This window comes from Mustela erminea, chromosome 16 (genome assembly GCF_009829155.1).
Source record: "Mustela erminea isolate mMusErm1 chromosome 16, mMusErm1.Pri, whole genome shotgun sequence".
Taxonomy (NCBI): Eukaryota; Metazoa; Chordata; class Mammalia; order Carnivora; family Mustelidae; genus Mustela; species Mustela erminea.
Window position 1 is genome coordinate 48,367,737 of NC_045629.1, and position 25,688 is coordinate 48,393,424.

A 25,688-nucleotide genomic window follows, 5' to 3' on the forward strand; every position below is an offset into this window, starting at 1 on the left:
TTGAGCAAATAAATGCTGGGTCATAGGGTGACTCTATTTTTAGATATAGAAACCACCATAGTATGGTTCTATTTTTAACTTTTTGAGTAAACTCCTTACTGTTTTCTAGACAGGCTGCACCAGCTTGCATTCCTACCAACAGGATAAGAGAGTTCCCATTTCTCTGCATCCTGACCAATATCTGTTGTTTTCCTGTGTTGTTAATTTTAAACATTCTGACAGATGTGAGGTGGTATCTCATTGTAGTTGTCATTTGTATTTCCCTGATGATGAGTGATGTTGAGCATCTTTTCATGTATCTGTTAGCCATTTGTATGTCTTCTTTGGAAAACTGTCTATTCAGGTCTTCTGCCCATTTCTTAACTGGATTGTTTTTTGGGTGTTCAGTTTGATAAGTTCTTTATAGATTTGGGATACTAACCCTTTTTCAGATATATCATTTGCAAGTATCCTCTCCTATTCTGTAGGTTGTCTTTAAGTTTTGTTGATTGTTTCCTTCACTGTGCAGAAGCTTTTTTCTTGATGAAGTTCTAGTAGTTCATTTTTGCTTTTGTTCCCCTTGCCTCCTGAGATGTGTCTAACAAAGAAGTTGCTATGGCTGATGTCAAAGAGGTTGCTGTCTGTGTTCTCCTCCAGTATTTTGATTGTTTTCTGTCTCACATGTAGGTCCATTTTGAATTTATTTTTGTGTATGGAATAAGAAAGTCATCCGGTTTCATTCTCCTGCGTATTGCTGTCATTTTCCCCAACTCCATTTGTTGAGGTTTTTTTTTTTTTCCCCATTGGATATTATTTCCTGCCTTGTCAAAGGTTAGTTGGCCATAGAGTTGTGGGTCCATTTCTGAGTTTTCTATTTGGTTCTCTTTATCTATGTGTCTGTTTTTGTGCCAGTGCCATATTGTCTTGATGACTACAGCTTTGTAATATCTTGAAGTTTGAAATTGTGATGCCTCCAGCTTTGCTTTTCTTTCTCAAGTTTGCTTTGGCTATCAGGGTCTTTTCTGGTTCCATAGAAATCTTAAGATTGTTTGATCTAGCTCTGTGAAAAATGCTGGCAGTATTTTGACAGGGATTGCATTAAGTGTGTAGATTGCTTTGAGTAGTTTAGACATTTTAACAATATCTTTTCTTCCAATCCATGAGCATGGAAATTTTTTCCATTTCTTTGTGCCATCTTCAATTTCTTTCATAATGTTCTATAGCTTTCAGAGCACAGACCATTTACCTCTGTGTTTAGGTTTATTCCTAGTTACCTTACAGTTTCTGGTGCAACAGTAAATTGGATCAGTTCCTTGATTTCTGTTTGATTTCTCTTTCTGCCACTTCATTATTCGTGTATAGAAATGCAACAGATTTCTGTACCTTGATTTGGTATCCTGTGATTTCGCTGAATTTGTGTATCAGTTCTAGCATATTTTGGTAGAGTCTTTTGGGTTTTTCTACATAGAATACAATGTCATCTGAAAATAGTGAAAATTTGACTTCTTCTTTGATGATTTGGATGCTTTTATTTCTTTTTGTTGTCTGATTGCTGAGGCTAGGACTTCCAATAGCATGTTAAATAACAATGGTAAGAGTGGAAATCCCTGTCTTGTTCCTGACCGTCAAGGAAAAACTCTGTTTATCACCACCTAGAATGGTACCATTTGTGGGTCTTTTATAAATTGCTTTTATAACATTGAGGTATGTTCCCCCTAGCCCTACTTTGTTGAGGGTTTTTATAAGAATGAGTGCTGTATTTTGTCAAATGCTTTTTCTCATTTGAGAGAATCACATGGTTCTTATCCTTTCTTTTATTAATGTGGTGTATCATGTTGATTGATTTGTGAATATTAAACCACCCGTGTAGCCCAGGAATAAATTCCACTTGATCATGGTGAATAATTCTTTCAATATACTGTTGAATTTTATTTGCTAGTATCTTGTTGAAAATTTTTGCATCCATGTTCATCAGGGATATTAGCCTATATTTCTCCTTTTTAGGCCTCATAGGAGAGTTTAAAGTTTTCCTTCCATTTCTGTTTTTTGGAAGAGTTTGAGAAGAATAGATATAAACTCCTCTTTCAATGTTTGGTAGAATTCTTTTATTAAGCCATCTGGACTTTTGTTTGTTGGGAGATTTTTGATTACAGTTCAGTTTCTTTGCTGGTTATGGGTCTGTTCAAATTTTCTATTTCTTCCTTTTCAGTTTTGGTAGTTTATAAGTTTCTAGGAATTTATCCATTTTTTCCAGATTGCCCAATTTGTTGGCATATAACTTTTCATAATATTCTCTTATACTTATTTGTATTTCTGTGATATTAGTTGGGATCTCTCCTCACTCATGATTTTATTTGTTTGGGTCTTTTCTCTTTTCTTTTTGATAAGTCTGGCTAGGGTTTTATCAATATTATTAATTCTTTCAAGAACCAGCTCCTAGTTTCAGTTTTGATCTGTTCTACTGCATTTTTTGTTTATTTGTTTCCATATCATTTATTTATGCTCTACTCTTTATTATTTCTCTTCTTTTGCTGGCTTTAGGCTTCATTTCCTATTCCTTTTATAGTTACTTTAGGTGTAAGGTTAGGTTGTGTATTTGAGACTTTTCTTGCTTCTTGAAGTAGGCCTGTATTGCAATATACTTCCCTCTCAGAACTGCCTTTGCTGCACCCCAAATGTTTTGGACTATCATGTTTTCATTTTCATTTGCTTCCATGTATGTTGTATTTATTCTTTAATTTCCTGGTGAACCCATTCATTCTTTAGTAGGATGTTCGTTAACCTCCATGTATTTGTGGCCTTCCCAAATTTTTTCTTGTGGTTGACTTCAAGTTTCATAGCATTATGGTCTAAAATATGCATGGTATGATCTCAATTTTTTTGTATTGGTTGAGACCTGCTTTGTGACTCAGTATGTGATCTATTCCAGAGAATATTCTATGTGCACATGAAAAGAATATGTATTCTGTTGCTTTAGGATGAAATGTTCTGAATATGTGTGTTAAGTCCATTTGGTCCAGTGTGTCATTCAAAGCCATTGTTTCCCTGTTGGTTTTCTGCTTAGATAATCTGTCCATTACTGTGAGAGGGGTTTTTAAAGGTCCCTACTATTACTGTATTATTATCAATGAGTTTCTTCATGTTTTTCTTTAATTGACTTATATATTTGGGTGTTCCCAAGTTGGGGGCATAAATATTTGCAATTGTTAGATCTTCTTGTTGGATAGACCCCTTTATTATGATATGGTACCTTTCATCTCTTGTTACCATCTTTGGTTTAAAATCCAGTTTGCTTGATATAGGTTCAGCTACTCTGGCTTTTTTCTCTTTTTTTAATATCCATTAGCATGATAGATGGTTCTCTATTCCCTCACATTCAACTTGCAGGGGTCTTTAGCTCTAAATGAGTTTCTTACTCAGGCAGCATGTGGAGAGGTCTTGTTTTTCTATCCATTCTGATACTTTATGTCTTTTATTGGAATATTTAGTGCATTTACATCCAGAGTGATTATTGATATGAATTTAGTGTCATTGTATTACCTGTTAAGTCATTGTTTCTGAAGATTTTTTCTGTTCCTTTCCCATCTTAGTTGCTTTTGGTCTTTCTTTCCTACTTAAAGAGTCCCCTTAAATATTTCTTGCAGGTCTGGTTTAATAGTCACAAACTCCTTTAGTTTTTGTTTGTCTGGGAAACTCTGTCTGTCCTTCTATTTTGAATGACAGCCTTGCTAGATAAAATTTTCTTGGCTGCATATTTTTCCCATTCAGCACTTTGAACATATCATGCCACTTTCTTCTGGCCTGCCAGTCTTATGTGGAGAGGTCTGGTGCTAACCTTATTTGTCTTCCCTTGTCAATTAGGGATTTCTTTTCCCTGCTGCTTTCAATATTTTTTCCTTATATCTGAATTTTGCAAATTTTACTACAATATATCTTGGTGTTGGCCTGCTTTTGTTGATCTTGATGGGAGTTCTCTGTGCCTTCTGGATTTGGATGTCTGTTTCTTTCCCCAGATTAGGGAAGTTTTCAGCTATAATTTGCTCAAATAAACCTGTTCCTTTCTCTTCTTGTTCTTCTGGGACTCCTATGATACAAATGTTATTATGCTTTATGGAGTCACTGAGTTCCCTAAGCCTACCTTTGTGATCCAATATTTTTCTTCCTCTCTTCAGCTTCATTATTTTCCATAATTTTGTCTTTTAAAATACTTATTTGTTCCTCTGCTTCTTCCATCCTCATAGTCACTACATCCAGTTAGTTTTGCATCTTGGTACTAAGCATTTTTAATTTTGGTCTGACTAGTTTTTATGTCTTTAACCTCTGTAGTAAGGGACCTCCTGGTGTCTTCTATGCTTTTCTCAAGACTAACTGGTATCCTTATGATTTTTTAAAAAATTCTGGATCAGGTATATTATATCTGTTTTGATTAGATCCCTGGCCATGACCCATTTTTGTTCTTTCTTCTGGGGTAAATACTTCTGTCTTGGCATTTTGTCTAGGTCTCTGTCTTCTTCTATTCATTAGGAATGCCTGGTATATTTCCTGCTCCTGAGAATAATGACTTTATTAAGAAAAGATCATACACTATGCAGGGCCTGGTGCTTCAGGATGTGTTTCCAGAGAATGCTGTGTGTACTCTATTGTGTTTTGGCTGCTCTTTCTTTCAGTTCAGTCTTCAGAGTTTCTCCTTACCTGCAGTGAGGAGTGTTTGGACCTTGTCTAGTGTGTGGTAAGTTTACTAATGTGTGCTTTGGTCTGCTTGTTAAAGAGGTCAGATCCTATTTCCAGTAAAGCTGAAATTTTGCAATGCTTTATGGTTAGTAGATGTGTGCACAAGGGGGTTTTTGCTGGGCTTTTGGGAGAGGGCCCACTGCCACTTTGGGTCTTAGGCACACTTACTCCAGTAAAACGTACCTACTGAGTGCAGGGGGCTGGGCTTGGTGTAAGTGACTCAAGCCTTCAATGTGGGTGATGAGCTGCTCAACTGAAGTCCATCTGTGCTGATGGGCTAGGGAAAAATAGCATCAACCAGCTCTTTTGTCCCCACAGAGGGGAGGTGCCACTCACCACTGTCCAGGAAGCCCTCAGATAAGAGCAAACAATCTCCCCTCACATGTCCCAGGCAGCTCTCAGACCCCTCCCTTCACCCTGTCTGTGTTCTGTTTGCCCACCCAGTAGGACAATGCTCCTGTGTTTAATTTCAGGTGTGCCAATTGAGTTTCAAAACTCCATATTTTAGGGACCTGGTGTGGTATGGATCTGCACTGATACTCTGGGGGAGGGTCTCACTGCCCTATGGCTGGTGCTGGTTTGTCCCAGTAGGGTAGTTGCATGAATGCACAAGGGCTTGCAGTTTATAGTAAAATACAGCAAAAAGCCAGTGTCCAGGTTAGCTGCCCTTAGCAGGTGTTTCTGTCCCTATGTTAATGAATTGGGCAGCAAAATGCTGGCTCTTTTGTCCCCTCAGAGGCAGTGCTCTGAGAAGGGGAACTATTTTTCCCAAGCAACCAGGGGATCCTCAGACCATGCTGTCTGTTTCTGGGCCTCTGCCCTCTTTCTCCACAGGAGCACCACTACACCCATCAGGCTCCACACCATGTGGTTTTTGAAAACTTCAGTCTTTGAGCCCCCCTGCTTATAAAAATTCACTATAATCATCCCCTCTCATTACCCCATCAGTGATTTGGGGGAAATGTTTTTCTTGTGCGATTCCCTGCTCTCCCCTCAGACTCCCTCCCCTCTGTAGCTCATTGATTCCCCCCCCACCAAACCCAAATCATATCTCTATAGCTCCTACCTTCCACAATGTGGCCTCTTCTCTTCCTCTAGTTGTACAATTTGTTCTCTTGTCCTCAGATTGATTTCTTGGGTGTTCAGAATGATTTGCTATTTATCTAGCTATATTCAAGGGATGAGGCAAGCATAGGATCCCCCTACTACGCCACCATCTTAACTCCCCATTTCCAGTTATTTAGATCTTTAATTTCTCCCAGCAATGTTGTGCAGTTTTCAATGTCCAAATCTTATACTTCCTTTTGATATTATTCATAAGTCTTTAATTCATCATGGTGAATAAAATGGGTTTGGTGTGTCTGTTTTGGTGTCTTTTTATTGCTAGTACAAGAAGATACAGTTGATTTTGTGTTTTGATCATGAATTCTGCAATCTTGCTGAACTTTCCATTGCTTCTAGTTTTTGTGGATTCCTTAGAATGTTCTACACAGAATCATGCCATCTGCAAATAGACAGTTTCACTTTTTACTTTCCAGTACAAATATATTTTATTTTTCTTTCCTGATTGTAATGGCTAGGCTCTACTATAAGGATAAAAAGAAGTGACAAGAGTGGATGTCCTTGCCTTGGTTCTAATCTTGGTTTTAATCTAAGCTAATCTAAACTATGAGCTTTTAGTCTTTCACTATTAAGTATGGTGTTAGCTATAGGTTTTTTGTAGATGATCTTTATTAGTTTCCCTTTTGTTCCCAATTTGTTTAGAGTTTTTATTAAAATGGGTGTCGGATTTTGTCAAGTGCTTCTTTGTCTATTGAAATGATCAAGCTGTTTTATCCTTTTTAAATCAAAATGTATAACACTAAGTGATTTACATCTAATTTGCTTTTGAGATCCTCAGATATGTAGATTAGTGTTTTCCATTATTTGGGGGATTTTTTGGCTACTATTTCTTACCTTTTTTTTTTTTTAACTGTACCTTTCTCTCCTTTCTTTCGGTGGCTCCTCTAATACATATATTGTGAACTTGTTGGTGTTCCACCATTCCCTGAGGCTCATTTATTTTCATTCTTTCTTAAGTTCTTCAGATTGGCTAATGTCTATTGATCTACCTCTAAGTTCACTGATTCATTCTTCTGCCTACTCAGATATGCTGTTAAATTCCTGGTACATTTTTAAAATTTCAGTTATTGTATGTTTCAACCCTAGAATTTCCATTTGTTTAAAAACTTTTAAGCTTATATTCTGTTTCATTACTATCAGCATTCGTTAATCATTTAAAGTTTCCCGTTTTAATTTAAGCATGTTTATTATAACTGATTTGAAGTTTTTGTCTGAAAGGTCTAACACATATGTCCCCATACAGTTTCTATTGATCACTTTTATTCCTATGTATAGGTTATACTTCCCTATTTCTTTACATGTCTTTATTTTATTGTTGAAAATTTGGCATTTTAGGTAATATATAGTAGCATCTCCACATTCTGGATTCACCATGCATCTTGGGGGTGTTGTTACATTTGTTATTTGTTGGTGACTTGCCTGGACTAATCCTATAGAAAAGACTCCGCTATAGTGTGCAGCTTCTTATGTCTCTGTTGTTTTTTACAATAATATTTTTGCTTTTGCTTCTAAGCCATCTTCCTAGGAATTGCATATGGATTAGTACAATTTAATGATTAGCCAATGATCGGTCAGAAGTAGCACTTAAACACTTGGAGCTTAGTAAGGCTTTTGTTCATTGCTGATGCTTTGATGTATAGTTTAAGGACTGCATTCAAAGTTTATGCAGTCTATAAGATAGAAACAACTTTTACTTTCTGACTAAACAGGCCTCATGTTAATAAACAAACTATGAGCAGACAGAATACTTTCTGATTTCTGTTGAACATGTGTGTAGCCTTGAGCAAGCCTACTAGATTCCAAACCACTAGGGATATGTAAAAGTTTTCCAATGACCGCTATGCCTCCCTCATCCCAGATGGCTGTTTTATTCCTAGCTGGTCCGTTAGTATGTAGCTTGCCCAACCAATGGGCATGACCTTCTGGCCTTCCTAGATGTTTGCTATTATTCCCAGATTGCCCTACTGTTTTGAAAAAATTCCTGGGCATGAGTTTTCCCATGTTTCAAAAATCAAATCAAATCAGCAGCAAGGCTGCTGGTCCTTATGGCCTACTCCACGCTGGTAGAACTACTGTATCATGGAACAGGATGGAGGGAATGAAAACAACCCTAAACCAGGCCCTGAAAGTTAGGGCATCCCAGCTGTACCTGAGGTTAAGGGGTTTTCTTGAATAAACACTATTTGTTGTATATCTTTTTTTTCCAATTTCTATAATTCCCAAGTGGTTGTTTTGACAATGTTGTCTAGTTTTATTGCTTCTATGTGGTGAGATGATTTGTTGAACTTCTCACTTAGCCATTCTAGAAGTCCCACCATATTTAGCGATTCAGTAGTTTTTTTTTTTAAGTTGCTAAAGACACCAAATTTCATATGTCAAAACTAAATACATGCTTTATAACACCTCTTTCTAAAAGTCCCACAGATATGATAATAAAGAAGCACAAAGAGAACGACTATTTAACAGTACTGAGGTAAAGGAACTTGTTGGTGGCCCAGAAATTTCAACATCAGTAGAAAGCTGATGGGATCAAGTAGACATATAAAACAAAGCTGAGAACAGAAGCTACAATTATGATGCTTTGAAAAGGGAAGAATGGACAACACATAGAAGCCACAATTCATCTCCTTGGCAGGAACTGTGAAAACACCTTGCATAATGGACTGAATTTTTATGTCCCCTCTCAAATCACTCTATTGAAATCCTTATTGCTAATACGTTAGTATCGGAGATAGGACTTTTGGTGTGAAAGAAGAGCCCTAATGAGTGAGATTAGTACCCTTATGAAAGATAACCCAAATCTCCCTTCTCCCTTCTGCCATGTGAGTAAACAATAAGACAGCCTCCTATGAACCAAGAAGGGGTTCTCACCTGACACTGAAAATTGCTGGGGTCTTCTAGATCTTAGACTTCCAGCCTCCAGCACTGTGAGAAATAAATTTCTGTTGTTTATAAGCCACACAGTCTAAAGTATTCTGTTGTAGCAGCCTGAACTAAGATACCTTGTTGGATCCTGATGCTACCCCATGGGGGAAACAACTTTTCCCTACTCCTTTGGGGTTGCTGGCTTTGCTTCCTGAAATAAATTTTCCTTATCTATTATCCTCTAGGCTACATCTGTAATTGGCATTGGAAAGTGGGCCTCTTTGGAGGTTGTACAAATTTCACAGCCTGCTTTCTGATGATGCAAGTTTGGGGGCCTGGTGGTTGTTTTATAGATTGAAAAATTACAGACATTTTCAGGCCAGGCTTGTGGTTTTGTTGAGAATACAATTCCATCAAAATTTAGTAAGCTTTCAGTCTATTTACTACCAGTTGGTTCCATGTCAAAATCTCTTTTGGTCTCAGTTCTTAAGCCTGCCAACTCTCTTATTTTACTTATTCACTTCTATACTTAGCACACTTCCCTGTTATTTTAATAGTGGCTATTGTAAGGTCATATAAAACAACAGGCTCGATTAAGAAGGCAATCCCTCCACTTTGACCTTTGTTACAGGGCCACTACTCTCCAGATAAGAGGTCTTACTGAGAAACATCAGAAAGTGCACTGACCAAAGACTCTGCTTAATGAGGCATAGTTGCAGTTGACTTTTCCAACTTTGAAGGGTCCAAATTATTAGACTTTATATCAATTTTAATTGCAAGCCATAATCATAGAATATAATTCCCTTAACTTCCATTTCTACTTGTTTACAGGTTAATTCTTGCCTAATATATCTCTCATGGTGCCCAGCTAAAAGCAACAAGGACCAACAATGCATAAACACACCAACATTCTATCCTTTTTCCTTTTCGACCACTTCTTTTAGAAAGCTGTGGCTCAGCGGACACATGGTCTGCCTTCCAGCTTACCAGAAGTAACAGCTTCACCAAATATTTAGCCATGACATTACAAAGGTCACCAGTTTTCTTACTTTCAATTATGTTTCCTGGTGCCCATGACTGATTGCTTCATGGACTTCACACTTTAGGTTTTTGTTATGGCACTACCCTACTAGCAGCAATTTTTATATTACTTAACATCTAGGATAAGCTGTTGTTAAAAAAAAAAAAAGGCACAAAAATAAAGTGACTCAAACAAAATAGGGATTTTTCTCTCACATAATAGTCCAGAGTGAGACATCTCTCCTTCAGGAGGTCATCCACCGACCCAGGCTACATAATTCCTTAGGGAGGTATCCCATCTATGTGGTGGGATATTTCATTAAAAACAACAACAACAACAACAAACCACCTCAAATGGATGTTTCACACTTTTTCTCAAAGCCCTCTGACCTGACATTGTTCACATGGCAATGTCTATCTGCAGGCTAGACTGGGAAATGACAGTTAACAGTCAGGGACACAGGGGTGCCTGGGTGACTCAGTTGTTAAGTGTCTGCCTTCAGCTCAGGTCGTGATCCCAGGGTCCTGGGATCGAGCCCCACATTGGGCTTCCTGCTCAGAGGGAAGCCTGCTTCTCCTTCTGCTTGCAGCTCCCCCTGTTTGTGCTCTGTATCTCCTTCTCTGAGAAATAAATAAAATTTAAAAAGAAAAAAACACCAGTCATGGACACAGCTAAAACTTAGGGATTCCATTATTAAAAGGAATAAGAGGTGGACAGATGCTGGGAAACAGTCTCTGTCACAATGGGGGTAAAGAAGGGGATTACCATTCAATATCATCATGTACTGTTGAATTTTTTCTTTTTTTTCCCTAGGTACATATATCAACATATATCAATTTCCTAGGTACAAATATCAATTTTTTCCTAGGTACATATAATTATAATAAAGAAGAGATTTCTGAAACAGTAACTATTTCAGAACAAACCTACACCCTAAATATTTGACTTTGGAAAAGGAAACAGCACAGAAGCAAAATTTTTTCATCTTTGTATCCAAGGTTCTAATTCAAAATATAGAAACAGTTGTTCATTGAGAAATACACCAAAACTCGATAGTTACACATTAAAAAGCCCCAGTACTATAAACTCACAAAATCACATACTATTAGAGCTAAAATTTAAATAAGGACCCTTTGAGGTGCGTGGGTGGCTGAGTCAGTTAAGCATCTGCCTTTGGCTCAGGTTATGATCCCAGGGGCCTGGGATCAAGTCCCATGTCAGGCTCCCTGCTCCACAGGGAGTCTGCTTCTCCCTCTGTCCCTCTTCCCAATTGTTCTCTCAATTGCTCTCTCTCTCTCAAATAATAAGTAAATAAAATCTTTTTAAAAGGACATTTTGCTCTATACATATAAGTAAATGGAGACTCAAGGCGTAAAATAAATGGCCCCACATCAGAAAGGCAGTTACAGATCCAAGATTAGAATCATTTCTACTGAGTCATTGGATATATACTAACAGAAATTTTTTTTAAAAGATTTTATTTATTTATTTGGCAGAGAGAGATCACAAGTAGGCCAAGAGGCAGGCAGAGAGAGAGGAGGAAGCAGGCTCCCTGCTGAGCAGAGAGCCCAAAGTGGGGCTCAATCCCAGGACCCTGAGACCATGACCTGAGCCGAAGGCAGAGGCTTTAACCTACTGAGCCACCCAGGTGCCCCTAACAGAAATTTTCTGAAGCAGAAAGTTCACTGTAATTTTTAAGAGTATTCCAATTAAGAAAAAACCCACATTTATTCACAGATAATATACTATAAAGTAATTTTCAATTATATGATAAATGATAAAGATACACATTTAAGAACTATAACATGAATTAGATTATACTTTTTTTTTTTAAAGATTTTATTTATTAATTTGAGATACAGAGATCAAGAAAGAGACAGCATGAGCAGGGGGTAGAGGCGGGGGTGGGGGGGAAGCAGACTTCTGACTGAGCAGAGAGCCCAAGGCAGGGCTTGATCCCAGGACCCTGGGATCATGACCTGAGCCAAAAGCAGGTGCTTAACCAACTGAGTCACCCAGATGACCCTAGATTATACTTTTAATACTGAATCTGTTTATTAGAAAATAATATACACAAGCTGAAATCAGACCCAACTGACCAAATTACTTTTGGATCATTTCACTATTATTTTTATTTCAAAATATCTTTACTCATCCCAAACAATAATATAATCAATTTTCCCATGTTTTGAGGGGTATAAGTTGACAAAGTATACATGGTAATTTATGTGTTTTAAAATGCAAGTCTCTTCCAAAAGTAAGCTTTTTTTTTTTTTTTTTTGTAAATGAGAACTCAACTCATAAAACCACGAAGCACTTCAGATATAAATGGCACAATCAGAATGAACTTATTTATTTGTACAAACCCAAGTCAGATTTCAGGGCACTGTTAAGATTACCTAACATATATATTTCATTAAACGTAAGTAAGGAATTTAAGTTTTATTAATTCAACAAATATTGACTGAGCATTTCCTTTAGGCAATACATGTCCAAAGATTATGTAAAAGAAGGGAAATTATTCAAATGGTTATAATACACATACCACAAAAGAAATAAGTCATCTGTTAGAATGTACTATTGGTAGTGTTTTGAGGCTAAGTACTATGATACTTTTTAAAAAAGGATATGCTGGGGTAACTAGAATTTAAAGGTTCCATTGTAAGTAGAGATCTCAAAAAATTAAACATAAAAACGTTCCAAAGTCTAAAGCAGTGGTTCTTGACTAGGCATGATTTGGCAATATCTGGAAATATTTTTGGTTGTCACACTGGGGAGGTACTACTGGCCTCTACCGGGTAGAGGCCAGGGATACTGTGAAACATCCAGCACTGTGTAGGACAGCCCTCTCTGCAACAAAGAATTAGTTGGCCAAAAAAGTCATAGTCCCAAGGTTGAGAAACCCAGGCCTCAAGTAATTTAAGTGATTTAGTGTGATTTAATAAGCACTAATTTCTTTTCTGAAAGACATGATGACACATAGGTATATTTTCATAAACATGAAAAATGACAGACTGAAGTTTATATACTTTACATGGAATTGTAACCTTATTATGTATTTTAACTATAAAAACGCCAATGGTAAATTTTTGTGAATGACATTGTGTTGACCATTCTTACATATGAAGTGATTTTTATCTGCCTGTGATTTTTACAGTGGAGACATTTCCTTCATTTTTTCAAGAAATATTTAATGAACATCTATTTTCTAGATATTCTATGTAAGGTGCTGGTATGAAAGTTCAAATAGCAGCTTTATTGGGGAAACAAGCATGTGAACAAAAATTAGAATCCATATGACAAAAATTATTATAGAGGAATAAATAAGTCACAGAGTGGTAAGACAGAAGAGGGAGTGATAACTACTGTAGTCTTGAGGGCAGGGGGCTAGGGTAAGAGAAGAATATGAAAGATAGCTTCCCAGAAAAACAAATGCCTGATCTGAATATTTATATCAGAAGACAGGAGGGACTTATACGTATGTCATGGTAACTAAAGAATTTCTTGGGGCACACAACACTTGGGTGGTTCAGTTGGTTAACCATACAACTCTTAATTTCAGCTAGGGTCGTGATCTCAGGGTCAGTGCCTGCTTAAGAGTCTCAATCGCCCTCTCCTTCTCCCCATCCTCTCTGTTTGCACTCGCACTCTCTCTCAGAAAAAAAACAAAAAACAAAAAACTATTTTATCAATAACAAGTTACCAATCATCTTTTTTTAAAAGATTTATTTATTTATTTATTTGAGAGAGAGAGGAGGAGCAGAGGGAAAGGGAGAGAGAGAATCTCAAGCAGACTCCCTACCGAGCATGGAGCTTGATACAGCTCTTGATCTCACAACCCTGAGATCATGATCTGAGCCAAAATCAAGAATCAGACATTTAACCGACTGAACCACCCAAGTGCCCCACTGATCATCTTAATGAAGCTTAGGCAAGGTAATGTAATAAGAAGGTGTGATTTTATAAAAAAATCATCAAACACAGTTGGAGGATGGTGAGGCAGAAGAGAGAGTTACTAATTAGGACTCAGATTCAAGGTGATAAGAATCTGGAATAAGGCAGTCATCCTATGGGCTTGGGAGAAGAAGGAGATGAATGAAGAGATGTTAAGAAGAATCAGTAGAACCACAGTCAGAAGATACTTCTGAGCATGCTAATATAAGGAAATTGTCTCTAGTGCCAAAAAGTTGAGATTAGCCCATGCTGGGGGATACTTTGAGAATAGGCCAAAACGAACATGTTAATATTTATAATATAAAGGTTGCCATCAATTTCATACATATAACACAATAAAAACAAATAATTTAAATTTTCTTAATTTTATCTTAAAAATAAAATGGACTACAGAATTCTTTAAAATACTGGTGTCAAACTTGAGGGTCCTATCCAATATGGTAAAGAGCTAGAAGTCATTACTACCATCCTCAACAAGAAAAAAGCTGAACAAACTGAAAAATCAACAACTCTTCCTGGATCCTTCAAAGAACTGTGGTAACAGGGCAGTCTGATGCCCCTAAAACTGGAGGGAAAGACAGGCAGATACAGAGAATTCCAGCTTACCAGGAGAAGCAGCCAGCAGCTAGAGTTAATTTGGGGAGAAATTCTTTAAGTTGTAATTAATGACTTGCTCCAGGGCTCAGGGCAGACCAGCTTGAAAGGGGCCCTTTCTTTGGTCGGGGAGGGGTGTCCACAGTCTTGGGTTTTACTTCCAGTAGCTCCACCAGGTTCTCACTATAAAGATCAGAGAAAAATCCCCTCCTGCCTCTGGTAGAGGGAGTGGTTAAGAAACATTTTGGAATATACCCAGAGTTCTCTTCGGAGGAAGGCCTCCCCTCAAGGGAAACTATTTCACCAGAGCCTAATGAACTGGGGTTTTACTAAAGCCTAAATGACCTGGGGGAAGAGAAATACCCAACTTAGGCTCACCAGAAGACTGACCTATAACCATCAGAATGTAAAACACTTCCCCTCCTCCTACACTTTACCACATCAACAGGGTTCTGGTGTAATAACCGTGATTGCAGCTAAGAGAACTGCAAGCCTCAGACCCTATCAAGGAGACCCCAGGAAAACCCCAAACAACAGAGGAGACAAAAACAAAGACATAAGGGAAATTTCAGCCAATAACACCACAGCCACAGCAAACAGTAAATACACCTAATGCCTAGCCAGATAAACACAAAACCTCACACTCAAGGCCCATATAACCTCAGTTCCTTTTATCATGTCTTGCTTTCTATAAAATATTACAAAGCATGCTAAAAGACAAGGAAAAAAAAACAGTCTGAAAAGATAAAGCAAGCAGCCGAACCAGACTCATATGTCTGAGATTTTGGAATTATCAGACCAGAAATGTAAAATGATTAATATCCTAAAAGATCTGGTAAAAAAGTGGATAATGTGTTAGACCAGATGGGTCATATAAGTATAGAGATGTAAGTTCTAAGACAAAATCTAAATGAAATACTAGAAACTGAAAAATTGTAATGGAAATGAAGAATGCTTTTGGTGGGCTTCCCAACAGATTAGACACAACTACAGAAAGAGTAAGTGAGCCTGAAGAAAGGTCAATAGAAAATTCCAAAACTGAAATGCAGAAAGGAAAAAACCAAAACAGTGGAAAAGAACAGAAAATCCAAGAACTGTGGAACAGTTACAAAAGGTGCAAAAGGTGTATCATGGAAATACCAGAAAGACAGGAAATATCAGAAGGAAGATAAGTAATATTTGAAGTCATAATGATGAAGAATTTTCCAAAATTACGAAAGACACCAAACCATGGATCTAGGAAACTCAGAGAACGTAAGCAGGATATGTACTAGAAAATCTACACCCAGACATACTATATTTGAACTATACAAAGTCACAAAGAAAATCTTGAAAGAAGCCAGGGGAATAAGATAAGAATTGTATTTGATTTCTCTTCTGAAAACACGTAAGCAAGAGAAGAGTGGTGTGAAACATATTAAGTGTTGAAAGAATAAAACCACTAATCTCAAATTCTATATATGGTGAAATTATCCTTCAAAAGTTAAGGAGAAATAAATACTTTCTAAAACATACAGAAATTGAGGAATTTGTATCCAGTAGACCTTCCTTAAAAGAAATGATGAAAGAAATTCTGAAGAGAAGGAAAATGATAGTAGGTCAGAAACTTGGATCTACATAAAGAAGGGAAGAGCATTAGAGAAGGAATAAATGAAGGGAAAATAATGTTTTATTCTTCTCATTTTTAATTGACCTAATAGCAAACCATTTAAAATAATAATAGCAAGAATGGATTCCGTGGTTACAGCTCATGGACAAGGAAATTGACTGGTAACAAGGAAATAAGGGACAGGAGGGAGGAAATGGACATGATCGGTCTTAAGACACCTGCACCACCCACAAAGCGGTACAGTAGTACTTGGAAGCAGTCTTTTATTAGTTGTAAATGTATGTTGCAAATTCTGGGGCAACTTTATTTAGAAAGAAGTATAATTGACATGCTAAGAGAGGAGAGAAATGGATTCTTATAAAATGTTCAATTAAAATCAAAGGAAAGCAAAAAAAAAAAAGAGAGAGAGAGAGAGAGAGAGAAGAAAGGAAGAAAGGAAGGGAGGGAGGGAGGGAGAAAGCTAGGAAAGGAAAGGAAGAAACAATGATCAGGTGCAAAGCACAGAAAAGTAACATACGTCACAGCCCTCCCTGCCCCGGTGTGGACCGGAGTGGAAGCAGAGGAAACCCAAAGGGCTCTTAAGATTTCACAAGTGTCCAAACCACTGTTTTAGAAGAAAAACTCTCTGAAGTGTGTCTCCTGATCCTTTCCCCCTTTAAAATGTTTCTTGAATACTCATTAGAGAATCAGGAATAGCAATTTCTACTTTGAAAATACTGTCTGGGGTTCTGAGAGAGCGGAAGTCCGTTGCTTCCAGTCCGGTAATGCAGGTCACAGTCTTTTAGAGCTTCCGCGTCCCAAGGCCTACAGCTGGTGAAGTTCATTCTCCTGCATCATTTCTGACACTTTGTCCTTTCTCTCTGGGAAAGAGGAGAAGAGGGTGTATATCTGGGCTCTCTCTGATTCATGTGTGACTCCAGTTAATAGGGGGGCTTTTGCCGTTTCAAGTTCCTCTTTTTTACCCTCACATTCATTGCAAAGAGTGACCCGCAGAGCTCATCTATCAGAATCCCCTAGGATGTCTGTTAAAGGAGGGAGACTCATGGGTTCTGCCCAAGACCTACTGAATCAGACTCTCGGAGGGAGAGCCCAGAAATCTGCCCTGTGGGCAAATGCCTCAGGTGACAGTTACACACACTAAAGTCTGCATTTAAGAACCACTGCTTTACTGTAAGGTTCCTTTGGAGCTGGGGAAAGGGAGGGGGCTTGAAGTCACTTCTATTTATGTTCTGGGTGAATGTCCTGCTTGGAGTATTTGCCCCTAGCCCCCTGCTGATTATGTCTGCTAAAGAAAGAGAGTAAATGCTCCAAGGATATTTACTGGAAGATTACCCAAGGAGCATAACATGGGACTTTCTTAAGTTCAGTGATTAGCAAACCATTTTGATTCTTCTAACCTAGATGGAAGTCATTTTATTCTAAATAAGTTTTTAAAAAATTTTATGGTCTCATATGTCATGTGTACAGAATAGCTATCATTTTAAAACTATGAGAGTACAACATGCCAAACTTTATTTAGATGGTAGGCTTGCTCTAAAGCAGGCCATCAAGAAATCACTTGAGCTTCCATATCAGTTAAATTTGGTTTAAGGGATTCCTGCAAGAGAAAAATAAATGGTTGAAAACATAAACAGCTATGAAAAATCTAACTCGAAAACAAACAAACAAAAAACTTGCAAAGAGTTGTAATAAGGATCCCCCCAAAAATGAACAGATAGGTCAGCAAACCCTCCAGGTTGAGACACTCTGAGGATGGTCTAAGGGTTTGGGGAACTTGCAGAAGGGTGAAGTGGCTAGGATAAACTGAGAGAAAAAAGATGAACCAGCTAAGAGCATAAAGGCCTGCTCATCAAACCCTCCCAAGAACCCGAAAACCAAAATCCACAAAAAGTTAATCAGGAAGATAGAAGAAAAGAGAAACAGGACCTTTACTGGGTTCTTCAAATACTGGTTCCACCGGTCACACATGGGCTACACTATATTATTGTGTTACTTTGTAAAGGCACTGATGTCTTTCGATTAGCAGCCAGTCCCAACAGTAGGGTCCTATCAGTCTCTGCAGGAGAGAAGGACTGGGCTCTATTTCCAGTTCTTTGTTTTTTGTTTCTTCGTGTATTCCCAACTTGGGGAGATGGAGCTTGGAAGAACTCTGCTGGAAATAACCTGGGGAAACTGAGCTAGAGCCTCATCTTCTGTTGTTCTTTGTGGAAGAAAAGAACAGAGGAGGAGTAAATAGAAGCAATAAATGGTCATGCCCTGAAGCTTTCCTTTTCAGGGGACTGGGCCACTTGGAAGGGACACAACGTGCTCACTCCTTCCCATCGGTTTGTTAGCAGGATGTGTGTGCACGTGTGTATGGTGCCTGCATGGTGTGTGCATGTGCATGAGCATGTGTGTCAGAGGGACGTGTGTGGCACTGAACAACTTTCAGTGTGTGACTTACCTTGCATTTGGTAGCAGTAGGTTATACCCACAAGAGTACTATCACTTTGAAAATGGGATGGAGGGTTAGGTTCTCAGCAAAGGAGAAAAAACAGAAAGGGAGACAGAACACACGCACACATGCACACACACACACGCACGCACGCACGCACACACACACACACACACACACGCACGCACACACACACATATACTGAAGTTCTCCTAAGCTGTGAGTCAGAGCAGTGGGGAGGGAGGCAGTCTTCATCCCTTCTTGCTATCTCTGTGCTAATGGCCTCCTGGAAGTCTGGATTCTAAGGAAGAAAGAAAGAATGGCAGGTAGACTATTGCTGGAAACTCACTCTGGATGTTGTGGGAAGATACGGTCTTTTTCAAAGACAGAGCTGAAGCAGGAGTCTTAAAATTTGTGAAAGATGATGTGGCTGTCCAAAAATAAGAGAAAGAAGTAATCATCAGCAAAATCCTCTAGAACTAATCCATGGTAGAAGGTAACCAAACAACCCTGTAGGCAAAAAGCAAACATTACCTGTAAATAACTTTTTTTCCATCTCTTCTTGAATTTTAAGAAGAATCCTTTCCTGTTCTAAGGCTTCTATGTACTTGGAGTAGCACCAGGTTGGCTAGGAAGACAATTTTCAAGCTTAATTTTGGAAATGTTTGAACAAGGAAATAAACTGAAGGTAAAATGGTTTATATAAGCCTCTTCATTTAAACCTTTTATTGAAGATAACTAACTTCAATAACAGATCATTGAATATAACTATTCAATGATGTGCCATAACTATATGTGTTACAACTATTTCTTAATGAATCAACGTTGCAAAAGCTTTATGGATTTCTTGACAGCTATGCAGGCACCTACATTTATATTTAATTTGATTGTGAACGTAGATGCCTTTTTTTAAAAAGATTTTATTTATTTATTTAACAGACAGAGATCACAAGTAGGCAGAGAGGCAGGCAGAGAGAGGGGGGAAGCAGGCTCCCTGCCCAGCAGAGAATCTGATGCGGGGCTCAATTCCAGGACCCTGGGATCATGACCTGAGCCGAAGGCAGAGGCTTAACCAACTGAGCTACCCAGGCACCCCTGTGAATTTAGATGCTTAAGCGAGGGTATTTTACATTTGGATTAATGGCAAATTCTTAAATGTGCAAAATCTGTCTGAACAAATGTATATACAGAGCATTCACACTTGCAAAATGACAGTGTATTATTACTCTACCAATTGCTGGAATAATTCACATGGATTCCTTCAATAGCAACAACAATAATAATTTACATTTATGGAATGCCTTTGGTTTCCAAAAGCTTTTAAGGTTTCTTTACAAAACTCTTAAGATACATGACAAGAGATCATCACCATCATCATCGTCATTCCCTTCTCTCTCCCCTTTCTCCTTTTAACAGATAAAGAAACAGGCTCAAAGCAAATTCTGTGATTTTTTTTTTCAGGCTTCCAGGTAATACAGACTTGTAAATGACAGTGAAAATTAGAAGCCTGTTATCACAAATTCCACATTTCCCCCTTTATTTTTACATGGTGTTTCTGAGATTTAAGGCTACCCATTTGCTAACGAATGTTCTTCCAAATGGCATTATTACATACCACACACTTTTAGATATTACCTTTTTCAAAATATGGTATTACAAAATTGGACATCTCCCTTCTTCTCAATAAAAAAAATAGTTTTACAGTCTATCAGTTATCTTAGCTGAGTGGCTGAATTTATTTGACATTCCTAAATGCCAAATTGTTTCTTGGACTAGTGTTATCCTAAGACACAAATACTTTTGACAAAAAACATTAAAAAATAGACATGAATTAAATTTATGAAATGTCATAAAAGTGATATTAATGTACAAGTTATAAATGTAAATATAAACATAAAACTTGAACGTATTGTTGATGGTCATTTACTGGCCAATTTTATGACCACTTCAGAGAATTAAAAAATTGACATTAAGGTATGCCTGGGTGGCTCAGTGGGTTAAGCTGCTGCCTTCAGCTCAGGTCATGATCCCAGGGTCCTGGGATTGAGTCCCACATCTGGCTCCCAGCTCCACGGGGTCTGCTTCTCCCTCTGACCTTCCCCCTCTCATGCTCTCTCTCACTTTCTCTCTCAAATAAATAAAATCTTAAAAAAAAATTGACATTAAGCCTTTGATGTTTTTCTTTCTTTTTTTAAACCCAAGAATATATCAACCAAATGTATTCTACCTTGTTCTCTATCTGCCTAATTTTTTCCCTTTTCCAGTAAGAGTCATTTCAACTTCTGCCTCTTAAATCTTCTTCGTATGTATCAGAAAGTATTTTCATTGATTATATTGTCCAAGATGAGCTGAAATTTTAATGTTCTCTGAGAGCTCATGGAAAATCCCTTCCAACCTCTCCTAATATAAGTTTACCTTCATTTTCTTTTTTTTTTTATTATGTTCAGTGAGCCAGTGTATAGTACATCATTAGTTTTTGATGTAGTGTCCAATGATTTGTTAGTTACCTTCATTTGCAAACAAGCACACCTCTACTATAGCAGAATAACTGAGTGACTGCATTCTACTATCCAATGCTTAAAAGAAGAAGTGGTATCTGGAGACACCGTGACTGCTTACCTGTCGACCATATGCTTGTAGGCCGAAAACTGGGTCAGTGGCTAGAGTAACTGTTTTGATAGCAGATGCTGAAGAACTTGCATATTGTCTGAGTCCATCCTGTAATTATATTAAATGAAGTTATTCCAAAAAGGATTAACACGATATTAGTGTAAACTTAAAGTAAAGGAGTCATAACATCAGATGAAAAAATATTCTGTGGTGAGTACCATACCTGTGGTTTCATCAAGTCAATATTAATTACTACTGTAACATAATTTATGAACTCTTTAATTTTCTTTCATACTAACATAAAATATTTTGAAATAAATAATAAATTATGAAGAACATAAAAATCACTCCCAAAATCTGGCATCTAAGAAAAACCCTTGTGAACATTTTCATAAACATACATCCAAACTTCTCATCAGGGCAAGATATAATCTATAATTTTAATATTTATTTTTTATTATCTAAATTTCATGGAAATGGGATCACACTATATGTGCTCTCCTGAAATATTCTTTTCACGTTAAGTGTTGTGAAAATGCTTCTACGTTAATAAATATAGAATGGGAATATAAAGGGGAGGGTCTTTGTATCAATCACCAGTATCCCTACCATATAACATATAGTATACACCCGAATATTTGGATGATGAAATGAATACATCATCGTTTCCAATGATGAACTGTCCTATGCACTCAAATCCTGAATGATAAAAAAAAAAAAACTATATCATCACATCAACAGGTGAACAGTAATCTAGTGAAAGTATGTACCATAGATAATTCAATCAATGCCTGCTATTAGAAACTTAAGTCATTAAAACCTTTTTATTATTATAAATGATGCTGTGTACATACTTCAGTTGCTGACAGTGCTGTTCAAGAAATTCAGTCATGAATCAGAGGAAAACCATAAAACAAACTAAATATTCCTATAAAAATATTTGCATATATGAAATAATACCCCAAACCATAAATGCAGAAACTCAGTCCCAAAGTAGACCAAAAATATAAAAAGGAAATATAAAATGACAGTTCACTGAACTTAAAAGAAGACAGAAGAAAAAGATAAAAGTCTCTCAAAAGTGAAGCTACAAGGTACTCAAGGGAGAAGAAATTTGATTGGATAGGGGATTTAAACACATATTATTTATGTACACTCTATTTCTGATCCATGTAAATGTATATAAACGATATATAATATGTATATAAATCATACATATGGATCAAAAGATTTATATATACATATACATGCACACACATATACAATATGTATATAAATCCCCCCAAAACTTAGCAAAAACATAAACCTATAGACTCAAGAACCGATCAATCCTTAACACAAATCCAAAGAAATCCACACAAGACATATCATAATCAAATTCTGAAAACTAAAGACAAAGAAAAAATCTTGAAAGTGGTATGTGAGAAACAATACCTTATCTATAGGGAAAAGGAAGAATAAAATAACAGATCTTGGAGCATCAAGAGGGAAGAAAAATTGAAAGAGCAAAATTATGGGTTAATAGAATAGACTTTTCTTCTCTCTTTGAGTTTCCTCATTTATGAGGGTTGAGGCAAAAATTATAAAATGTCAGAGTTTTCATTTTGTTTTATTCTTATGATGGCTTTATATAGATATCACCTGTCATTTTGAAATGACTTATATTTTCCTCAACCACCAGTAATAGTGATGTGGTTTGATGTGGTTCTCAGTATAGGTTGAGGAAATATTTAAAATAAGTATAAACAGGTGAGGGAAAAAGACTTAAAGGGGGAGAGTAATTCCTAGACTCTAACTGGTAAAATGTCAACACTAATATACTGGGAAAAATCACATATCTATAATGTAATATCTAAAACAACCACTAAGACATCTAAACAAAGATACACCCAAATAAAATTCTAAGAAATAGACAAGTAATCCATAGGAATGCAGACAAAGAAAACAGAATAAAATGAAAAACAGAAGGAAAAATCAAAACAAGAAATAAAATGGAAGACTTAATTAACATATAAAAAACTACACTAAAGATAAAGAGACTAAATACACCAATTAAAAGACAGAAGATTAGCAGAATAGAGTTTTTACAAAACCACCATGACCCAACTCTATCCTGTATATTTGAATAGAAAAAGATACACCATACAAATATCAAAACAGAGCAAGCTGCTTCTGCAGCTTTGGAGGAGTTTGGCAGTTTTTTGAGAACCTCTATAGTTCTCTATATTGTTTATGAAACTGTATACATACATGTATAAAACACTATCTTTAAAAAGATCTGGAAGAATATAGCCCAAGCTTAGTGGTTGTTCTTGGGAATAGGGAGGGTAATAGAATTCAGAACTGGGATTAAGAGAATTTGCTCTTTCTGTAGGATTTACTCTTTCTGAAATATTTTAGGGAGGAAAAAAAAATGAGGCAAAATGTAAGCAGTGTTTATTTTGACCTGTGTATATATGAGCATTATTATATTACTTCTGCATCTTTCAATAACTTTTAAATTTCTTTTAAAAAATAGAATAAGCATAAGCTTATAAATAAATAAAACACATTAGTTGGGAGCCTTTACCCTTTTTCAATTCAAAGAAAATTGATAAATATAAGGATATACAGATGAATGAATGAATAAATGGACAGACTAAGAGACAAATAGGAAGGTTGGGCAATTTATAATTCATATTTATAAATTTCACAGTGAGTGTATCATACTATAATTTTAATACTGAAAATGCTTTACCATGAGTTCATGACATCTTTTCATTCATTCATTTTTTTTATTCCTGATTTACTCAGTAAACAGTGATTAACAAATGAACATGTGCTGGACACTGGTCTATGTGCTATGATCACAGATGTACAAGACAGATACTATCTTTGGGAATCAGTCCTGTGAGGATGACAGGTGAAAAAACTTGTTCGTTCATGAGGCTATATAAAGCATTCTCCAAGAGAGTTAGGAATGCTACTACATGGATGTGAGCTGCTTGTGTTGCCTATCAGGGTCAATGAAGCTTCCACAGGGAAGAGGTGATATTTGAGATGAATTTTGAAAATTTCACAACAAAGGCTAAAACCTTTATAAAGGATTAAAGCCACTAAAATCTGTATTCTATAATGTCTCTGCATTTTTCCCATCACCCAAATTCTTCTATAAATTCACACACATCACATACCTTTTAAAAGTATGATTCAAACCATAGAAAAAAGTAACTAAAAAATAAAAAATAAAAGTATGGTTCAACTCAAAATGAGTCTTGTCTTACCTTTGCAAATTTTTCATCTTCTATGACTGCCAATTTTTTTTTCTGCTTATTATATTCTTGTCTCCTCTCTAAAACACTCATAATTTTTTCATCAGTTAAGTTCTTCCTAAACTCACAAAACTGAGGCCAAAATTTAAATAGAACCCCAAAAATTGTCATCTGTATAAAAAACAATGTCTCAGGTTACAATTTCATACAAATGTACTGATTTAAACTCTAATTCACCATAATAATGGATTAACTATTCTATCTTTAATATACAGCATGTTTCCTCCAACTTATTGTCTCCAGACATCTTGGTATAGTTTAGCTCAGCACATGCTTATGATCAATGTTTTTTACTACCAATGAGAAGTCTTAAAAAAAAAAACACTTAAAAGTTACTTTATTCTTTATGTTTCCCTAACCAATTGATTGTATTAATAAAGAATCCATTAGGTCTTTTCAAATAAGAAATTTATGTCTTCTTTTAAAACATACACTAGTTGATCTGCCACACACTCTGCTGTTTTATGCAAGTATTCCAAATATTCGGTCCATCAAGAGGAACTCCTCTCTGCCCGCCCCCCCCCTTTTCTTTCTTTTAGAGAAAGGAAATACCTCTGGAAAAGCTCTTAAACAAAGCTGCAGATCTAAGAATAAATCTTGAGTAACTTTTAAATGATATAATCTCTTTTATGTGAGAGCAAGAAAAGTAACATTTAAAAAGCAGGGTGGTATCCTGGACAAATGCTTTCTACGAGCACATTCTACATTAAGTGATTAATTGTGATATTTATAGAGATAAGAATTGTTGCTCAAATTCCCATGCCAAGTATTTCCATTAGTTCCAGAGGCATACATTACTTCCAAGAAGGTAGGACTTGCCACATCAGATCAAGCCCAACATCTTGTTGCAGGGAATGACCTTTACCTAATGCCCTGGAGAAAAATGAACCATCCCATTAGGCTCCAAGCCAACTGTTCAGGGGAAAGGAGGAATTTTTAAAAAAGCAAGCACTGCAGTGATCAAGAGTCCTCAACTGGTTGGTATATTTCATTATTCCTTTTTTCTGTACACGGATATTATCAGTAATTCTAAAATTATTTACTCCTTTTAAAATACAGTTTATATACAACTAATGAATCCTTGTGCCCTACACCAAAAACTAATGATGTAGCCAATTATATGTTGGCTAACTGAATTTAAATTAAGGAAAAAAAAGACAGTTTTATCATTGAATTCTGTAGTCTCTTGGTATTTTGTATACAAAAGCTAAAGATCCTTTATTTGATGAAATATAGGCTTTTTTAAAAATTTCATTTACATTTACCTGCCATGTCTTTATTTAAAAAAGTCCCTGCTCCAATGTCAAGGGATTATGGTGGTTTTTATGCAAACTTCTTAAACTTAAATACTCTCCCTCTTCTTCCTTTATTTACCAACTATTGACCCTAAATCTCAGTTCTCTCTCCAAAACCTGAGTCATTCCTAGCTCTCAAATACATTGACTTCAATCTAGAAAG

At 36.6% G+C, this 25,688-nt stretch overlaps 1 protein-coding gene across 12 annotated transcripts in view; it reads right to left on the reverse strand.

Annotated features, from left to right (window-relative positions):
• The window catches only part of RGS22 (regulator of G protein signaling 22), a 150,628-nt gene that overhangs the window by 16,574 nt on the left and 108,366 nt on the right, over window positions 1-25,688 (reverse strand). For 4 of the 12 annotated variants that reach the window (XR_004279566.1, XR_004279565.1, XR_004279570.1 and 1 more), the window contains 6 exons: window positions 24,183-24,341; window positions 20,929-21,027; window positions 18,844-18,937; window positions 18,659-18,739; window positions 17,802-17,931; window positions 16,746-17,472 (listed from right to left, as the gene is read on the reverse strand). Coding sequence is in view for 6 of the 12 variants with exons in the window: in XM_032316096.1 (XP_032171987.1) it covers window positions 16,680-16,735; window positions 18,659-18,739; window positions 18,844-18,937; window positions 20,929-21,027; window positions 24,183-24,341 (489 nt within the window). In the remaining 6 variants the exon portion in view is untranslated. The other 8 variants (XR_004279567.1, XR_004279568.1, XM_032316099.1 and 5 more) reach the window with 7 other exon arrangements.